The 17,012-nt window shown below is 36.5% G+C and overlaps 1 protein-coding gene across 3 annotated transcripts; it reads left to right on the forward strand.

Annotated features, from left to right (window-relative positions):
* The first annotated feature begins 1,063 nt into the window (after positions 1 to 1,063).
* LOC137249485 (uncharacterized) lies at positions 1,064 to 16,249 on the forward strand. 3 transcript variants are annotated; one of them, XM_067781030.1, is made up of 3 exons: positions 1,064 to 1,377; positions 1,464 to 1,733; positions 15,846 to 16,249. In XM_067781030.1, exons 1-3 carry the CDS (start codon positions 1,275 to 1,277, stop codon positions 15,860 to 15,862), a joined length of 390 nt encoding a protein of 129 aa, XP_067637131.1. In that variant the 5' UTR covers positions 1,064 to 1,274; the 3' UTR covers positions 15,863 to 16,249. The 3 variants fall into 3 exon arrangements, with proteins under 3 accessions (XP_067637131.1, XP_067637129.1, XP_067637130.1); XM_067781028.1 differs by lacking the exon at positions 15,846 to 16,249 and adding an exon at positions 11,843 to 11,984; XM_067781029.1 differs by lacking the exon at positions 15,846 to 16,249 and adding an exon at positions 11,843 to 11,984 and having other exon boundaries at positions 1,476 to 1,733.
* Positions 16,250 to 17,012: the final 763 nt, after the last annotated feature.

Consider the following 17,012-nt stretch of genomic DNA (forward strand, 5'->3'; position numbering starts at 1 on the left):
TTTAAAAGTGGGCGGTGCCACGCCCATTGTCCAAAATTTTACTAGTTTTCTATTCTACGTCATAAGTTCAACTCACCTACGAAGTTTTATCGCTTAATCCGTATTTCTTAATGACTTATCGCACTTTTTCGATTTCGAGAAAGTGGGCGTGGTTATAGTCCGATATCGTTCATTTTAAATTGCGATCTGAGATGAGTGCCCAGGAACCTACATACCAAATTTCATCAAGATGCCTCAAAATGTACTCAAGTTATCGTGTTAACGGGCAGACGGACGGACGGACATGGCTCAATCGAATTTTTTTTTCGATACTGATGATTTTGATACATGGAAGTCTATATCTATCTCGATTCCTTTATACCTGTACAACCAACCGTTATCCAAAAAAAAGTTTAAAAGCCAAATAACCACCAACTCTGGTTTCCTGAGCAACAATTTTTTAATTCCTGCCATCTATTACTAATTATTTTAAGCCATTCTATTTGAACTTGGCAAACTTTTTGTCATACGTGCTAAAACTATAACTCACTTCTCAGCTCGTCCATCCAAAAATAAAATATCTAGTGAGTCTTGATTTAATTATGCTTGTTGGTTAAACTTTGTTTGTATTATCCTACGCAGAATCACTATCATTTACTGTTAAATACAAAACATAAAGAGGATGAGAAAAATTCAATAAAAATATTTTTAGGAAATTGTTGTATTCATTTGTATGTTTGTATACATGAATTAATGCTCATGTTACGCTAAAAAAGGGCAGTACTTGGGTGTGGACGCATGCGTGAGCGCATACATAAAAGCGTACAAGAAAATAAGTACGCAAAAATGGAAAGTGGTAGATATGTATGTAAGTTGTTGAAAATAAAAACAAAAAAGAATTACAAAGAAAAAAAAAAATAACAACAATGGCAGTCGATGAGATAATCGACGCTGACGGTAATGGACCAGAAAACTGGGCGTCCACATGCCGAAGAGCCGGTTCAACAAGCTATACGAGAGCAGAAGTAAAAGTAAAGAAAGTTCCCAAATATTAAAGTTTCATAAGTTTTTGGAATTTCAACAAGCCAACATTAAGAGCTTCAGCAGAAGTAATTTGGGCTTGGTGGCGCACAGACGATAAACAAACCCTAAAGTTTAATACAAATTTTAATACATTTAAACTGACTAAGCCGCCAACTAATCGTAAACAATAAATGCTGAGAGTTAACTGAGAGTAAAACTAATCTTTTAACAAATACATTTAAACAAATTGAATAGACTTGTACGCTGTGATAATGTCGCATCTTATCAACGCCACAAAATTGGTTGGCTTAATGTTGTTGGTTTTTGTCAGTAATGCAATTGAGTTACTGGAGCGGAACAACAATGAACTATTAGGTAATACTTTTTTTACTTTATTGTTTTTATTTTGATGCTTTTAAAATAATATTTACTCTTTGTCTTTATTCGTTCTACAATTTTAGATTTAAATAAAGCAAATTCAACTAATTTAGATGAGCTAAACAATACGAACTCAACCGAGACTAATGAAACCAATGTGGTCGCTGATGGTAATACAGCGTCACTACGGCAATATGATCCGTCAATGTTTGCGCCTGCGTTCGCTGCAAATGGTGGCTTTAATGGTAATAGCGGTTTTAATGGTCTTCCTGGATGTCCACTTTGTGATACTTCGGTTTATAGTTACTGTTCGGAGAAAATGTTGCACGATGACTGCTGTTGTGATTATTCTGGTAAGAATATTTTCCTTGTGGTTTTAAAAGTTTAAAATATTCTGCAGTCAATTTTGCGATTAATACCTAAAGAGAGTGTTCGGCGATCGAACTCTTTTGCCTACATTGGGGTACAATTAAAACTGGCCGGTTAATAAAATCTAACATAGACTGAATGTGGCCATAGTGTTACAAAAATTTGTTTCACAATTAAACGGAAATACTTAAATTAGGTATCAGGACTTATGTTATATAATTACTTCATCCTCTTGGCAAATAAAAACTTAATTTCTGCATCGATATCTGACAACTCTGTCGCCGCTAGTAGATAAGGCATTGACGTAGCAAACGCAGAACGTGCTGAACCGTTTCTTCCTGTAGCTCGCACTTCATACAGCTGCTGCTACTGACAAAGCCTCGATTATAAGCCTGTGACGCGATGAGGAACCCTTCACCTAGGATACCCATTGTGAGCCTTTAGTATTCTCTCTTTAGAAATATAAGCAAATTTGTAGGTCTTAAGCTGTAGGATTTGCACATGGTCTTTAAAATTTAGCAAACCCGCGCTTCTTTCCACGCCTTTCCTGCTTGATGAATCATTTGCAACTCCTGTCTTCTTTTGAGAATTGAGATTCGAGTATTTGTACACTCCTTTGCCAGCTCATCCTTATCTTTTATTAGTTTTTACCGGGGAACCCAGTATAGAGGTTTGTTCCGGCCTGAGCGAAGTCTCTCCAATACTTCTTTGCATTTCAGGACACTTCTTGAAGATTTACGTAAGTTTATTGCCTTGATCGCTGTCTGACCATCAATATACATTAGGCCGGGTCGATTTGTGGGGAAGCAAAAAAATCGCCCATTGCTCTGTGAAAATCATATTCTAGGGATCAAAATAAGAAACTTTTCCGAAGGAACCATACCTCTAAAACCAATTCTGATGTCCTCAATTTGGGTCGAACTTTTGGGTAGGGGCAAATTTTGAAAAATCCATCGAGTCCAAATGTATGACCGACCCCCACTAGCTTTGGAGGCCCGACCCACCGATGCCAGTGACACACCCCCTGGAACCCCCCTGGGGGTTTACCATACAAACATTTAAAAAAAATAATAATAAGTGAAGTGACCATTCCAAAAAAAAAAGTTTACAATGAATCCACCATCCTCTACACCGCAATATGAAGCAACTACATCAACAATTATCGAAAACCCAATGAGTCATATGCCCAAGCATGATGTTACTGTTTTTGGCGTGTCTACTGATTTAACTGATCTTAATTTACCAACCCATCTGGATATCTTGAGATATTATTTTTACTTAAGCGAACGTGCTAAAACAGAACAAAAAAAGTTTTCCCATAAATCATTCACTATTCAAGTACAAGATAAGGTGATTGGAATTTGGGAAAAAATTGGTACGGAAATAATGCTGAAAAAAAGTGTATTTAACAAATTGAATAAATTGCTTGACAAGTATCAAGAGCAAATCAAGAGAAGAAACAACACCCAACAATTTACAGAGTATGTAAAATCTCTGGAAACAATTTTTTACATTGGAACATGTAAATGCGAACGCCTCAAAAAGTTCATGCACGATCAACATGATCAGAGAAGACTAACAAAGGATGCATTTATGATGGAAACTGAAGAGCAAGGAGCAACGTCTATGTCATCAATGCCAACATACTAAGGTCCCGATGATTCAACATACGCACCGCCACCGATTCAAGAAGATATGGATAGAAGCACAAGTTCAAAATACACAGAGAGATACGATTGTTTTAACTTTGCCTTGGTATGTGACAGATTTGGTGTGCCTGACAGAATAGCATCAGCATTGGGAACCCCTCTTTTACAAGATTTTAAAATTAAAGATAAGCATGGGAAATCTCTCAACATGGATAAATCGAAAGTTCGCAGAGAAAAAGAGAAATGCAGACAAGAAGTGCTTCGAAAACGATTAGATGATACCAATTTGTTAGCGTTTTCATTCGATGGCAGAAACGATGATACTTTAACGATAGATAAAATTGATGAGAAGTATCATACTAGGATGGTAAAAGAACCTCATCTTGTTATTTTGAGAGAACCCAATTCTGAATTGATTGGTTACGTAAGACTGGAACATGAAACCGCTGAATACAAAACAACCAAATTAAATGGTTTCTTCAACGATAAAAATATATCACTGGATGCATTAATTGGAATATGCACTGACGGTGAGCCAACAAACACTGGCCCACACGGTGGAATTATACGACGATTCGAATTGCTGTTAAAAAGACCATTGCATTGGTTCGTTTGCCTTCTACACTTCAACGAACTTCCGTTTCGGCATTTGTTTGAAGCTTTGGATAAATCAACCAGCACTGGACCAAGATCGGCAACCGGAAACCTGAGCCGTCGAATCGAAACTTGTGAAACTCTTCCGGTAAGTTATTGCTATCACTCATTTATTATAATTGTCAACCATTTTTAATTATTTTATTATTATATATTTTCAGGTGGTGGACGGCTTCCAGAAAATTGAGCTGTAAAATATGCCCCCTGCTCCAGAAAAAATTGAATTTTCTACCGATTCGAAGTAAGTACTAATACGGCATGGCACATGCAATTTCTAGCGGCGTGGTTCCGGTGGATCTGGCTAACATCAAACCAGGAAAAATTGTACACTCTCGGTGGCTCACAAAGGCCGCTAGATTATTGCGATTATATGTGACAACGAAAAATCCAGATGCAAATTTAAGAATTCTGGTTGAATTTATAATTAAATGTTATGTGCCAATGTTCTTCAATATCAAGCATTACAGCTCTGTTGTTGTTGTTGTTGTAGCGATTAGTTACTCCCCGAAGGCTTTGGGGAGTGTTATCGATGTGATGGTCCTTTGTCGGATACAGATCCGATACGCTCCGGTAACACAGCACCATTAAGGTGCTGGCCCGACCATCTCGGGAACGATTTATATGGCCACATTAAACCTTCAGGCCATCCCTCCCCACCCCCAAGTTCCATGAGGTGCTTGGGGTCGCCAGAGCCTCGTCTGTTAGTGAAACGGGATTCGCCGCTCGAAGGTGAGGTTGACAATTGGGTTGGAGAAGCTATATATTGCGCTACACAACCCCTTGAATCCCATTACATATTACAGCTCTGTCGTGTACGGCAGTGCATTATTTTTCAAGTTCATTGGTTAGTCACGATTTCTAGAACGTCGTTTACGCAAAATTGTCAATCAAGTAATTAAAGATAATTCATATTTTGCGCATTCGGAAAATATCTTGTTATCAATGTTGTTTGATGATAGCAAAGAAAAGCGCGACTGTGCCATCAAGAAAATTCTACGCTATAGAACCGATGTTGACGAGCCAATGGAACTTAGAGTTTATAAAAAACCAGATATAAACTTTAATTGCACAAGTTATACGGAAATGATCAATTTGAATGATATAAATATTGTATTTGAACCACCATTCACGCGAAGCATTCCGTACGATACATTGAAAGAATATTTAAATCAAGATGATCCACCGTTTAATGATCCAAAAATTCCATCACACATACAAGGAACGGAACGACATGTTCAATTGCTAGCTAGCGTTTCCAAACGGGTTATACCGGAAAATGTAGAGGCTGTTACGGCGACGACATTAGAGAGCCGTGCGAAATTGCCCAGACTTGAAAGTCAAAAAGACTTCAAACAATAATTTTTTTTAGTTTCATTCTATAACTCACTTAAATTAATTTTTATACTCAGTTGAGCAGAGCTCACAGAGCATATTAAGTTTGATTGGATAACGGTTGGTTGTACATATATAAAGGAATCGAGATAGATATAGACTTCCATATATCAAAATAATCAGGATCGAAAAGAAATTTGATTGAGCCATGTCCGTCCGTCCGTCCGTCCGTCCGTCCGTTAACACGATAACTTGAGTAAATTTTGAGGTATCTTGATGAAATTTGGTATGTAGGTTCCTGAGCACTCATCTCAGATCGCTATTTAAAATGAACGATATCGGACTATAACCACGCCCACTTTTTCGATATCGAAAATTTCGAAAAACCGAAAAAGTGCGATAATTCATTACAAAAGACCGATAAAGCGACGAAACTTGGTAGATAAGTTGAACTTATGACGCAAAATAGAAAATTAGTAATATTTTGGACAATGGGCGTGGCGCCGCCCACTTTTAAAAGAAGGTAATTTAAAATTTTGCAAGCTGTAATTTGGCAGTCGTTGAAGATATCATGATGAAATTTGGCAGGAACGTTACTCTTATTACTATATGTGCGCTTAATAAAAATTAGCAAAATCGGAGAAGGACCACGCCCACTTTTAAAAAAAAAAATTTTTAAAGTAAAATTTTAACAAAAAATTTAATATCTTTACAGTATATAAGTAAATTATGTCAAGATTCAACTCCAGTAATGATATGGTGCAACAAAGTACAAAAATAAAAGAAAATTTAAAAATGGGCGTGGCTCCGCCCTTTTTCATTTAATTTGTCTAGGATACTTTTAACGCCATAAGTCGAACAAAAATTAACCAATCCTTTTGAAATTTGGTAGGGGCATAGATTTTATGGCGTTAACTGTTTTCTGTGAAAATGGGCGAAATCGGTTGATGTCACGCCCAGTTTTTATACACAGTCGTCCGTCTGTCCTTCCGCATGGCCGTTAACACGATAACTTGAGCAAAAATCGATATATCTTTACTAAGCTCAGTTCACGTACTTATCTGAACTCACTTTATCTTGGTATGAAAAATGAACGAAATCCGACTATGACCACGCCCACTTTTTCGATATCGAAAATTACGAAAAATGAAAAAAATGGCATAATTCTATACCAAATACGAAAAAAGGGATGAAATATGTTAAGGTAATTGGATTGTTTTATTGACGCGAAATATAACTTTAGAAAAAACTTTATAAAATGGTTGTGACACCTACCATATTAAGTAGAAGAAAATGAAAAAGTTCTGCAGGGCGAAATAAAAAACCCTTAAAATCTTGGCAGGTATTACATATATAAATAAATCAGCGGTATCCAACAGATGATGTTCTGGGTCACCCTGGTCCACATTTTGGTCGATATCTGGAAAACGCCTTCACATATACAACTACCACCATTCCCTTTTAAAACTCTCATTAATACCTTTAATTTGATACCCATATCGTACAAACTCATTCTAGAGTCACCCCTGGTCCACCTTTATGGCGATATTTCGAAAAGGCGAACACCTATAGAACGAAGGCCCACTCCCTTTTAAAAATACTCATTAACACCTTTCATTTGATACCCGTATCGCACAAACAAAGTCTAGAGTCACCCCTGGTCCAGAAAGGCCCACTCCCTCTTAAAGTACTCATTAACTCCTTTCGTTTGATACCCATATTGCACAAACGAATTCTAGAGTCACCCCTGGCCCACCTTTATGGCGATATCTCGAAACGGCGTCCACCTATGGAACTAAGGATTACTCCCTTTTAAAATAATCATTAACACCTTTCATTTGATACCCATATCGTACAAACGCATTCTAGAGTCACACCTGGTCCATCTTTATGGCGATATCTTGAAAAGGCGTCCACCTATAGAACTAAGGCCCACTCCCTCTTAAAATACTCATTAACCCCTTTCGTTTGATACCCATATTGCACAAACGAATTCTAGAGTCACCCCTGGTCCACCTTTATGGCGATATCTCGAAAAGGGGTCCACCTATAGAACTAAGCCCCACGCCCCTTTAAAATAATCATTAACACCTTTCTTTTGATGCCCATATTGTGCAAACAAATTCTAGGGTCACCCCTGGTCCACCTTTATGGCGATATCTCGAAACGGCGTCCACCTATGGAACTAAGGATTACTCCCTTTTAAAATGCTCATTAACACCTTTCATTTGATACCCATATCGTACAAACGCATTCTAGAGTCACCCCTGGTCCATCTTTACGGCGATATTTCGAAAAGGCGAACACCTATAGAACGAAGGCCCACTCCCTTTTAAAAATACTCATTAACACCTTTCATTTGATACCCATATCGCACAAACAAAGTCTAGAGTCACCCCTGGTCCAGAAAGGCCCACTCCCTCTTAAAGTACTCATTAACTCCTTTCGTTTGATACCCATATTGCACAAACGAATTCTAGAGTCACCCCTGGCCCACCTTTATGGCGATATCTCGAAACGGCGTCCACCTATGGAACTAAGGATTACTCCCTTTTAAAATGCTCATTAACACCTTTCATTTGATACCCATATCGTACAAACGCATTCTAGAGTCACCCCTGGTCCATCTTTACGGCGATATCTCGAAAAGGCGTCCATCTATAGAACTTAGGTCCACGCCCTTTCAAAATACTCATTAATACCTTTCATTTGATACCCATATCGTACAAACGCATTCTAGAATCAACCCTGGTCCACCTTTATGGCTATATCCCTAAATGGCGTCCACCTATAGAACTATGGCCCACTCCCTCATAAAATATTCTTTAATGCCTTTCATTTGATACACATGTCATACAAACACATTCCAGGGTTTCCCTCGGTTCATTTTCCTACATGGTTATTTTCCCTTATGTTGTCACCATAGCTCTCAACTGAGTATGTAATGTTCGGTTACACCCGAACTTAACCTTCCTTACTTGTTTCATTTACATATGTTCTGACTGAATAAATTTCTTAAGAGAAAAAATAGATATTATTAAAAATAAATAATAAATATTATTATAAATAAATAAATAAAAATAAAGAAAAAACATAGCCATTTAGCTGATTTTTTCATGTAAAATGCAAAACCGGCGATTTTTTGAAATGTTCCAGGGGGTGTGCCACTGGTATCGGTGGGTCGGGCCTCCAAAGTTAGTGGGGGTCGGTCATACATTTGGACTCGATTGGAGCACTCTAAATGGGTCAAAGTGGGATTTTCAAAATTTGCCCCTACCCAAAAGTTCGACCCAAATTGGGGGACATCAGAATTCGTTTTAGAGGTATGGTTCCCTCGGCAAAGTTTCTTATTTTGATACCTAGAATACGATTTTCACAGAGCAATGAGCGATTTTTAAATCGACCTGCCCTAATATACATATATATTGATGGACTGCGGCTTAAGAACGATTCATATATACTTTTTGCTGCTTTCTTCACGTCTTCAATTTCCATTTGATCTGGCAGCCTTTTTACTCTAGCATGGGGATGATGTTGCACGAGAGATTCACTTTGAGTTCGCAGCCCAGTCGCTTTCTCTGATACACTATTTTCAGGTCAAATAAGCTTTTTTTTCAAATCAAATGAAATTTTTTTAAACAAACGATTTTTTTATTTTAATATATTTCCCAATTTTTAATTTAATGCCGCTACAACCTAATGCTCAATTGTTCGGTGTTCCTTTGGGCTACAGTTAAGCTAAATTAAGTTTAATTTGGATCAGGGATGTTCTTAAGAGTTCCATTGAACATAGAAAATATTTTGAGCGCAGCGACTCAACAGAACAGGCAGTGGTTAAGTTTTTGCTTCTACTTGAAGCTGTTAATATCTCTTGAGCAAATTCTATGCTCAACATTTTTTCACAAATCTCCTTACACACATATATGAGTACTACTATGCAAAATATTTAATTTCTACCCAAAGCTCTGCTGGCTTTGTGCATCACGTCACTTTGCCCCACCTTTAATTTTTCTATCTTCGCATCGCGATAACGTTCGCATGTGCAGCGAGTTGCTGCGCCCGTACGAGGTTTTGCGTTTAAGGTAGCGCAATACTCCTCAACATACCAGTTGTTTTTTTTACGAATTTTGTAATTAAAATTTAAGTAACTTCACGAAAAGCTAAAAGCTTGAAACTTGTAATATAGTTCATAACCCAAGAAAAAACTCCGATGGGTAGCGCATGGATCGAAATATTTCAAAAAATCGTATTTGTGGTCCGATTTGGTTCATATTTGGAACACATAATAAATACAGAAATAGAAGTTGCTTTATGAAAAAAAAATCGCGCTAAGTGCGTCAAGGATTGAGACATTAAAAATTCTAGTATTTGTGGTCCGATATGGCTCATATTTCGAACAAATATTACATACAGTCCGGTAGAAGTACGAGGAGGTACAAGCATACGTGGCGCTGATTGGAGTAAAGTCTTTGGAAGGATAATGTATTGAGGACTTAGATTGTAAAAAATTATCAGGAAAGAGTCCTTGTAATAATGAGTCACAAAATGAACTAAATATGTAGAATGAGAAATAGTAGGCAACTAAATAAAGACTAAACACTTGAAAATAAAATAATAAACAAAAAAATTTTAGATAAACGGTTTTATTGAAAACAATGCTTATATTAAGTAATAACGAGCTGGACCCATGCGCATCTTGCTCAACCAATATAAAAGTCTCTTATCAAATATCAACGAAAATCAGCTGTTCTATCAATCAATTAAAACTTGCAGCTTGCGCTACCATCTGGCGTATGGTAGCAACTGCCGGTTACGCAGTGCAAATATTCACAATAGTGCCATAGTACAAATAGATGTCTTGGTGTGTTCACACTCGTTTATTTTTAACAAATTATTTTAATAAATACGACCAAAATTGCTCAAAGCTCGCTAATAGCCCGAATCTGCATATTTACAACCAAAACTTTATTTATAGATTTGGATTCCAAATAAGAGCGAAAAAGGGACCCGTACATAAAACCAGCAATTTGAAATAATATATATGATAATACTAAAAGCTAGAAAATAATTAGGTAGGTCCTAGGTACTAGTCGTCACACTTCTCATCAATCTAGGCCATTGATGAGATAATTAAATAAAAGCGTTGGGCGCGTGAAATTTTTAAAAATGTCTGACGTAGCATAACCTGATAAGATTCAGTTGGTCTTACTTATGACAATCAATAGAAATTTGACGCGTCCAACGCGTTTATTTAATTGTCTCATCAATGCCCTAGATTGATGAGGAGTGTGATGACTAGTATCTAGGACCTACCTAATTATTTTCTAGCTTTTAGTATTATTATTACTTAATGTAGGTGTTGTTTTCAATAAACCCGTTTAACTAAATTTTTTTAAAATTATTTTATTAATAATTTAATCCACTGCAGAGAGGCGTGGGCTTTTCTAAGCTGACCCAAGGTGGTGGGTCCGTGTCGATATTTAGACTTATTAGCGTGTGCATATTCATGGTGCTGGTGCTATATGTTCCGTCAATCAGTACGAGTTCGATCGAGATCAGGAGATAACTAAGTAGTTTAATGTTGTATCCCAGTCCACTTAGATGATCATTAGACTGTGTCGATTTATTAACCGATATCGCGCCATCGATTTTTCGATAGGATTTCGGCTCAGGAATAAAAAGTTCCACTACGCATACCCAAAAAAATTATTTCGATTCTGCGAAAAAAAAAATGGCTAAAGGGTAAATTTTTCAACCAAAACACTCCCCAAAACCCAATAAAATATTTAAACAAATGTTATCGCCAACGTTTTTACAACAGTTTTTTGAAAAAAAAAAAAAAAAAAATATTTGTTGAGTTTTAGGGAGTGTTTTGGTCGAAAAATTTACCCTTTCGCCATTTTTTTTTCGCAGGCTCGAAAATAATTTTTTTGGGTATGCGTAGTGGGATTCTTTTTCCCTGAGCTAAAATCCTATCGAAAAATGGATGGCGCGATATCGCTTAGCTTTCGTTCACACAAATCGCCCCAAGTTAATGATCATGTTTCATTTTTAATCGGTTTTGAGATGATATACCGTGAATGTATATCTTTCGGCTGTGCGACCAAAGACTAAAGCTCACAGCTCAGATTTGATAATATCATACAATACTTTGCAGCGAAACATCTTTTCCACCACAAAACCAACTACGGCGCTTCCAATTGCGCTGAGGTTGATTATCTTCTATTGTATCAATCGCTTCTAGCTTCTCTCAAGTACATATATATAAAAGCCAAGCAGCTTCAAGGAACGCTAGCGAGCATACCTCTTGATCATGAAATTTAAATTAATTAAATTTATTATGGGGCTCAAACCGAATTTTAACATACATAAATAATTGCCAATAATGATGTTGTGTATTTTCATTGAAAACCCATTAGTGAATAGTTTAATTAAAACAATTACTTGTCCTTTTTCAGTGCCGCAGCTACGTCCACCACAATGTTATTACACAGATTGTACGCTGTTATATGCAAAATCCTGTTATGAACATTCGCTTATTAAAAATTGTTGTTGCAATAATCCCTACTAAATATCACTTTAAGTTATATAAAATAAAAATTGTATTTATTTATTTTCGTATTCATTGTGGCTTCCTCATTTGACGTTACATTTGGTGAGCTTGTGATTATTATGGGTAAAGGTAAGATACTTCTCACAATTATGTACGATATCTAATTTTAAGGGGCTAATTTTGTATAACGCAACGAGTAATTTTGCTTACCTCTGAGCAAAAATTCCTGTCATGTAAGAGCATTCATTTACTTAAATGTGTGACAGTAAACCTGAATAACTTTATAAATTTTTAGTTATTATATAGTGGTGACTATGATTCTGAGGGACTGCGAGGGAAAGTTCTACGGCATCATACATAATCTGGCCCTTTATATAATTTTCTTCAAACGACTTCAAACTCGCCGTCATCTCGCTTTATAAATCATGTCAATCAAATCAAGAATAAATGAAAGGTCGGTAGTAAAAACGGGATTTGTCGTTCTTTCACTAAAATGAGGACACACTGATTCATAGAATAAAAGGCGGAATCAATTTTTTCTTTTTCCAAAGAAAGAAGACGTACTAGGTCATGCAATTGAAGATGGGCACATAATTATCGGGAGATAAGTATGTAATTGTGCCGCATATTCTTGGATAATTTTGTGACTACTTCGGGACTGTTTCGTGGACATAACTTCTGTTCAATTATGAGGTGGTTCTTAAATTACTTCTCAATTATTTTTGTATCATTTCCGAGACTATTTCGGAACCAATTCGGAATATTATCAGGTTCGCCTTCGGTGTTGTTTAAAGTCATTTCGATACTATTTCGAAACCATTTTAGGACTGTTATAGGATCATTTCGAGATCGAATAAACTCGGAACGAATTTGGCACAATATGACGATCACTTCAGAATTATTTATGTATCATCTCGAGCCTATTTCGAAACCATCAAAGCTCACTTTGACACTATTTTCGAAATCATTTGGAGAACATTTCGGCACAAATTCTAAAAAAAATTTATTATTACTTCAGGATTACTTCAGGTATCATGTTTTGATTGCTTCTTGGCTCATTTGGTTCCTGTTCAAAACTTATTTCGAAATAGTATGGAAATTATGCAGAAGTTATCCCGAAATAATGCCTAAAATAATTCTGAAGTTATCCTGAAATTGTTTCGAATTGGTTCCGAAATAGTCTCGATAACATCCCGAAGAGGACCTGAAGTCATACCGAAATGTCCCAGAAATAACACCAAAGAGTCACAAAATGCTTCAAGAACTTACAATACAATTCCCTTCCTTCAAAGTTTAATCGAAGTCCGTCAACCCGTTTCGTATGGACAAAGGTGTCATTTGGCTTCACTAAGTTGATTAGCATATGCATTCCCCCTTTACTGAATAACATCATGTGTTCACCTTTAATTGAATGACTGGTTGCGTTATTCTTATAGAAAAACGGTACGTCCCGTTTTTACTGAACTTTTTTCCTTCATTTAACAGGATTTAACCGGCAGATGCTGTCCTGCCCAAAAATTTGCTTGCGCCTATTAGAAAAGTGGTCGTCCTTGCTATTCTAGGTAGGTATTTTTATTTTTAACTTTTTTAAATCAAAAGTATTTTTGATTTGTGATTTGATTCCCCATTCAAATTAAAGATACTTTTTACTATTTTGGGTAATTTTAATGCCTTGCACACAAACCCATAACTTGCTTTTCCTTCTACTCACAGCTCCCACCGGTACTCCTTTCCTGCTATTCTGTAGCCCAAGACTGATCATACGTGATGAAGAGTGACACCCTGTTTGAGGTGTACTTCTTTCCTTTCTCGAATATGATGGGTTTAGAGAGGACGTCCCGTTATTCCGATTGTTATGCCAACCGTGTTCACTGGATGAATGGCGATATCGTGATAAATATCGAATTTTTTAATACTGAAAAGCTCTTACTCAATTTAAAAGTAATACCAGGCATATATCAGACATTTATGTAAATACAATATGTACATGTATATATATATGTAATATTGTTTTCACAACTTCGAAACGATCACAAAACACAAAGTTATCCGCGATGGTAGCTTATACAGCGAAAAGAGGGTATATACAAAGTTAGAACACCCTTTGCCATCCACTATGGAAAAAGGTCGAACGTATGCGGTGACTAAACCCTATTAGTGTGCTGTCAAAAGCCTTTTTACGTGATGATGGATCTTCATATGTTTTTTCATATAAAAATTAATCTTATTTGGCGAGCTATGTGAATCTAAATTTGCAGTTTTGTGCGATCGTTCTAGATGGTGAAACAAATTGGACATATTACCACTAGTTTTATAACATTTTTTGTAATAGTGGCATATTGCAAAAGTATTACTGATTTTGTAAAAATGGATCCAAATGCTTGACTTTGTACTTCGTAGCTTTTTGGCAACACAACTTTCGACTTCCAACTCAATGATGTCTTCTGTTGCGTGTATATCTACATATACGAATACATGTATATATGTGTATATAATACTAGCAGACCCGGCAGACGCTGTTCTGCTCTAAATTTGGGATATCTGCAAACATTTTGAAAAGTTTTTCCCGTCTAACTCTGCCCTCCCTCCCTTTCTTTTTCCTAATCCTTTTATTCACTCCCTCCCTTCGTCTTTTTTGCTTCACCTATCTCCATCTTTGTCTCATTCCATCTCTTTCTCAGTCTCCTTCTCTCTTTTCTCTTCTCTCAAGTTCTTCTCATTATTCTTCATCCCTTATTGCCAGTCCAAGAGGGTGATATGTATTTTGTTCCAGTCCCATTCCGAGTCGTAGTCCCAGTCCCACTTCGAGTCTCAGTCCCAGTTCTAGTCCTAATCCCAGTCCCAGTCTGTCTCTGGTCTACTTCTGGGAAAAAAGGATCATAAATACTAATATAGGCAAATTTGTATACCAAATTTCAGGCAAATCGAATAGGACGTATATAAATAGGTATGTGGGTATTATTAATTCATGTCTTTATTTCGGCTTCGTATGCATATTTATCAGTTTTGTCAGGTTGATGCAACAGCTTTCATTTTATATCCATATTACACACACATTCTAGGGGTATCCGGGTCCACGTTTTGGCCTATATCTCGAGACCCTAGTCACCCAGCGGCATAAAACTTACTCTGTACTAAAGTAAACATCAACAGCTTCAATTTGGTGATGATAATGTAAAAACACATCTTAGTGTTACCCTGATCCACGTTTTGTCCTATATCTGGAGACCCTAGTCACCCAGGGGTATGAAAATTACCCTCTACTAAAGTACTCATCAAGAGCTTTCATTTGTTATCCATATTCTTTAAAGACATCTTAGTGTTACCCTGATCTACGTTTTGTCCTATATCTGGAGACCCTAGTCACCCAGGGGTATGAAAATTACCCTCTACTAAAGCACTCATCAACAGCTTTCATTTGTTATCCATATTCTATAAACACATTCTAGGGGTCCCCGGGTCCACGTTTTGGCCTATATCTCGAGACCCTAATCATCCAGGGGTATGAAAATTACCCTCTAATAAAGCACTCATCAACTGCTTTCAGTTGATATCCATATTCTATAAACACATTCTAGGGGTACCCGGGTCCACGTTTTGGCCTATATCTCGAGACCCAGTGCGTCGATCGCAACCAAACCTATGTGCAAGCCATCACGTGAGGTATGCGCAACTTATGTGAAAGTTTGAACATCGACCGGCTAGTTTTTGATTCTATAAGCCTCACACAAACGGACATTCATTTTTATATACATAGATGAAAAAATAACGTACTTTTCACATTGAACTTTTGTAAGAATTTTTCAATATTCAGAGCCACCAGCTTGTTAGGTATTCATATAAAATAATCACAAATTTGACATAATATATGTAATTTTATTTATTCATGTTTTATTTGTCTTACCAAGGTTTTAGACGCTGGTAATTCTGCCGCTAGAAAAAGGAATAAGAAATGGGAATACAGTAGTCGATATTTAGAAAAAAACATCAATAATCGCACCATCAACCTAGTACTCGATGTATCGATATTTATATCGATACTTTTGCAGCTCTAACGTGGAGATGATTGTGGCAGCACGGCCGCACGCAACCCTGTCGATCCATTATTTGTTCGATTGTCATCATATTTGTATGTAATCCCTGTTCTAGAAATAAACTCTCAAACACTTAAACGTTGTAATTAATTTGATGTTAAATTTCGAGTCATCGTCCGAGCTGCAGAGATCACAATGATTGATATAGAGATTTCACGGGATGAATGTTGGGTGGATTCTCAATCAGTAGTCTCGCCTGCGGATGAACAAAAGCGTTTCCCCCTACACTTTTTCGCAAAAAAAAAAAATCCGTACGATTTTGGGAGGTTTGTGGGGAACTTATACTATGTACAAACACACACCAAATTGGAAATTTACACAATTAGTGCAATTTATTACGCAATTTATCATATAAATAATATAAATTGCCTATTTAAAAAAAAAATTGTTTTAAACTGCAAATGCAACCTTATAAAGTGTGTTTATAGAGAAGATTTAAACGTCAATTACGCATGTCTCAACTACATGGTTGGCTCAACTCATCAGCTGATTTTTTTTTTTTATTCATTTCACTGGAGTAGGGATTATCAAAAGAAGATGGCAAACTCAAAATGAAACCAAAACATTGAACACATTTTCTTACAACACACAAAAAATTTCAAAGTTTTATGTTTTCATTCCATTCCATTCGCCTAATACCAACACACACATTTTGACAGTCTGAACAAAGGTATGTTGTTGCAGTAGAGATGAGCCAACCAGCTATCAAATTTCTATTATGTAAGCTAAATTCAGTTGTATGAACACCAATCGATTTAAATCGAAATTGCCTCAATTTATTTTTCTGTTTGAACATAGTATCACGAGTTTTCACGAGTTGCTCTTATATCAATATTCTTTTTTTGAAGTCAATTATTATCTTTCGTCAAATTAAATATGAAAAAACATCGACATGGATTTCATATTGCTTTATTTTGTACTTTAACAACTTAATAAGTATAAATGTATGTATGTACTCAATAAGCTACTCAAATTTCCAGA

This window comes from Eurosta solidaginis, chromosome 4 (genome assembly GCF_040869045.1).
Source record: "Eurosta solidaginis isolate ZX-2024a chromosome 4, ASM4086904v1, whole genome shotgun sequence".
NCBI lineage: Eukaryota > Metazoa > Arthropoda > Insecta > Diptera > Tephritidae > Eurosta > Eurosta solidaginis.